Source organism: Tupaia chinensis, unplaced genomic scaffold (genome assembly GCF_000334495.1).
Source record: "Tupaia chinensis unplaced genomic scaffold, TupChi_1.0 Scaffold143620_1, whole genome shotgun sequence".
Classification (NCBI taxonomy): domain Eukaryota; kingdom Metazoa; phylum Chordata; class Mammalia; order Scandentia; family Tupaiidae; genus Tupaia; species Tupaia belangeri.
Window position 1 is genome coordinate 144,142 of NW_006203468.1, and position 3,451 is coordinate 147,592.

Here is a 3,451-nt window from a genome sequence, read left to right on the forward strand (position 1 = left end):
TGCATGCCCAAGATCCCAAGAGGAGAATGAAAGAGAAGGGATTGAGGTGTGGCCAACCCCCCTGGGGGGTGATTTCTCGCTTTCTGTCTCTTTGTCTCTCTGTGTGTCTGGCGAGCACACATGCCCTATAACAAAAACCTCTCCAAAAAAAGATAAGAAAATGACTACGTGGTGAGATATATATCATGCCGCATAAAGTCTCTACACAATATAAATGACGTATATCAATTTAATGTATGAGTAATAATTTTAAAAATTACTAAAAAACAATACAGGTAATAGAGATACTGGTCAAATGCATTTACATATATTATATACATGTGTGCAGGTAGGACTGGGAGAACTTTCAGAAGCCTGATTAGTTTTTCTATTAGTTTATTTAACTTTATTAATTATTATTATTTACAGCTTGATCAGAGAGAGAGAGAGAGAGAGGGAGTGAGAAAGCAAGCCACCAGGTCCGAGACATGAACCGTGGTCGGTCATGTGGGAGTCCAGCACCTCTAACCACCATGCCACTTGCTGGCCCCAACACATTACAGTTTAATGAAACAGGGGACAACAGGTGGCATAGTGGTAAGGCACTGTATTCCCATGTGGTCACCATTCAGTTCACAGGCCCACTGGCTTGAAACTTACTTTGTGCTCCAGTGAGTGGTTTCAGTCTGATTTTCACCCAGCCAACAGGAAATCTTAAATTTTTCTGAGACTAGAAATGGGGGCATGGTGAACATTCACCAGACCACAGAAAGAAAAACCACAGTAACTCCAATATGCAGAGCTCATTTCCTATCTACTTAGAATGGGGTCTAACTCCTACCTCACCTCACCCAGGAGATTAAGGCAGTTGCATCCCACAAGGCTGACTATGTGGGTTTGAGACCTGAATGGAGTGGCTTGAAAAACATGCCAGGCAGGTGTTCCTGCATGTCCAATAATCCCAAGAGCAAAATGGAAGAGAAAGGATTGTGGCATGATCATTACCCCAAGTGTTGCTGTCTCACTTTATTTTTCTCTTTCTCAACCTCTCTGTTTCACCAGTCAGTGCACACATCCTATAACAAAAAAAAAAAAAAGGAGCAAAAAAGAAAAAGCATAAGAACAAATTTTAAAAAATTGGAGTTCTGATTGCATAAAAACTTTAGTTTAACATACTTTATTAACTAATCAGGGGACCAGCAGATAGTGTAGTGGTTACATTGCTAAACTTCCACATGACCAACCGCAGTTCAAATCCTAGACATGGTGGCTTCAAAATCATGCCAGTCATGTGTAGATGCATGCCATGAGATCCTAGGAGGAGAATAAAGAAGAAGGGATTATGGCTTGGTAATCCACCCTGGGGACTGATTTCTCACTTTCTCTCCAATGATCACACATTCACTAAAGCAAAAAATTCCCAAAAACAAAAATTAGAATTTTTAATACTTAAATTAAGGTTGAGTATTAAGAAATTAAGACCAGAATAATTTTATAGAGAATGGAGAAATATGTAAAGACATATATAACACTAATGAAAAAACAAAAAAGGGGAACCATTTTTCTTTTCTTTTTTTGGAGAGGTTTTGCTATAGGGCACATGCACTCGCCAGAAAGACAGAGACAGAAAGACAGAAAGCGAGAAATCCCCCCCCTAGGGGGGATGGCCACACCACAATCCCTCCTCCTCCATTCTCCTCTCAGGATCTTGGGCATGCATGCACACAGACCAGGCGTGGGTTTAAGCCACTGGGTTCGGGACTCAAACCACAGTTGACTACATGGTAGTTCAGCAACATAGCCATTATGCTAACTGCTGGTCCCTGAAGTAATATTCTTTTAAGAGTTGAGAATCTCCAACTGGAAAATAAATAATTATAAAGACCAGTTCACTGCATAGAAAAATGTATTTGCAAATTAGTAAAAAAGACATTGTGTAGTTAATAATTGACTAGAAGATCTGAATTTAATATTTTATTATCAGCAAAAAAATTTAAAAACACTTTTTTTCAGAATTAAAGTAACAGTGTATAAAACTATAGAAAAGCGACCAAAAAGTACCTGAAATTTGCCAAATGGTTAAGAAACTGCCAAGCCCAATGCCATTTATTTTTTCTTTTTCCTTAGTTTGTTATTTAATTTTATTATTATTATTATTATTATTATTATTATTATTATTTGTTTAATTTACAACAGGGCATCACCTGTGCTCACCAGATAGGGGATGTAAGAGTGAGAAATCTAGCCACTAGGTCTGAGATTTGAACCATGAACAACCACGTGCAAATCCAATGCCTTAGTTACCATGGTACTGTTTCCCTTATAGAGACTATTTTAAGATTCTAAAACATAGGGAAAATTAAAAATCCTTCAATCATGGTTTCTGGAACTACAGAGGAACAAGATGACATGTGGGATACATTCAATTATAGAAGGGTTGTGAAGAGTAGTATAAGCATGGGGAATGTGACTCATAATTCATCATTCATCATAATGGTTTCAAAAGGGTATGATATCAATGCTCTTATCACAGAAAATGTCAGGACCAGCAGATGGCATAATGGTTACATGGTTGGACTCCCACATAGTCAACCACAGTTTGGTTCTGACCTGGCAGCTTAAAATTCATGCTGGACGGATGTGTGTGTGTGCCCAAGATCCTGAGAGGAGAATAGAGGAAAAGAGATTGCATTGTGGCTATCCCCTCTAGCAGTGATGTCTTGCTTTCTGTCTCTCTGTCTTTCTCTGTCTTTATGGTGAGCACACACGTCCTAAGGCAAAAACCTCTTGGGACAAGCAAATATCATAATGGTTACATTGCTGGACTCCCACGTAGTTGACTGCAGTTTGAGTCCCAGACTCAGAGGCTTAAGCTCACACCAGGCACACCTGTGTGTGTGTGTGCCCAAGATCTCCAGAGGAGAATTGAGAAGAAGGGGTTGTAGCGTGGCCATCCCCCAGTAGGTGATTTCTCACTTTCGGTCTCTCTGTCTCTCTCTCTTTACAATGAGTGTACACGCCCTATGGCAAGAACCTCAAAAAAAAAAAAAAACCTGTCAAAAAAAACGGAATGTGAAATATTTCAGGTGACATACATGTTAACTACTTTGTCCAATTGTTCCATGTTCCATTTAAAAATCCAAAAATTACTTTGTATTCTATAATTATACATATAACTTATATGTACATATTTTATAGATATATACATATCTGTAATTTTCCTCTATATAATTTTTTATGATATATTTATTTATTTATTTGCATTCATTCACTATACATCATTACAACATACAAAATGAGATTTTCCATCCAGAGTACACTGTATACTGTCTCAATCAAGCACATCAACAAACATGTTATTGTCAGCAGATGATCTTCCATTTCTTGCTTTCTGTATGCTTAGCTTTCCCCCCCCCATCCTTGATTCCCTATCTCTACCCTCTTCCATCTCCCATTATCCTCCCCACCGTCC

General features: G+C 38.5%; 1 protein-coding gene across 1 annotated transcript in view; it reads right to left on the reverse strand.

Annotated features, from left to right (window-relative positions):
- LOC102499020 (transcription intermediary factor 1-beta-like) overlaps positions 1–3,451 on the reverse strand; it is a 15,018-nt gene that overhangs the window by 3,965 nt on the left and 7,602 nt on the right. Inside the window, 1 exon segment of the mRNA XM_014582477.1 lies at positions 1,359–1,383. Coding sequence (XP_014437963.1) covers positions 1,359–1,383 — 25 coding nt within the window.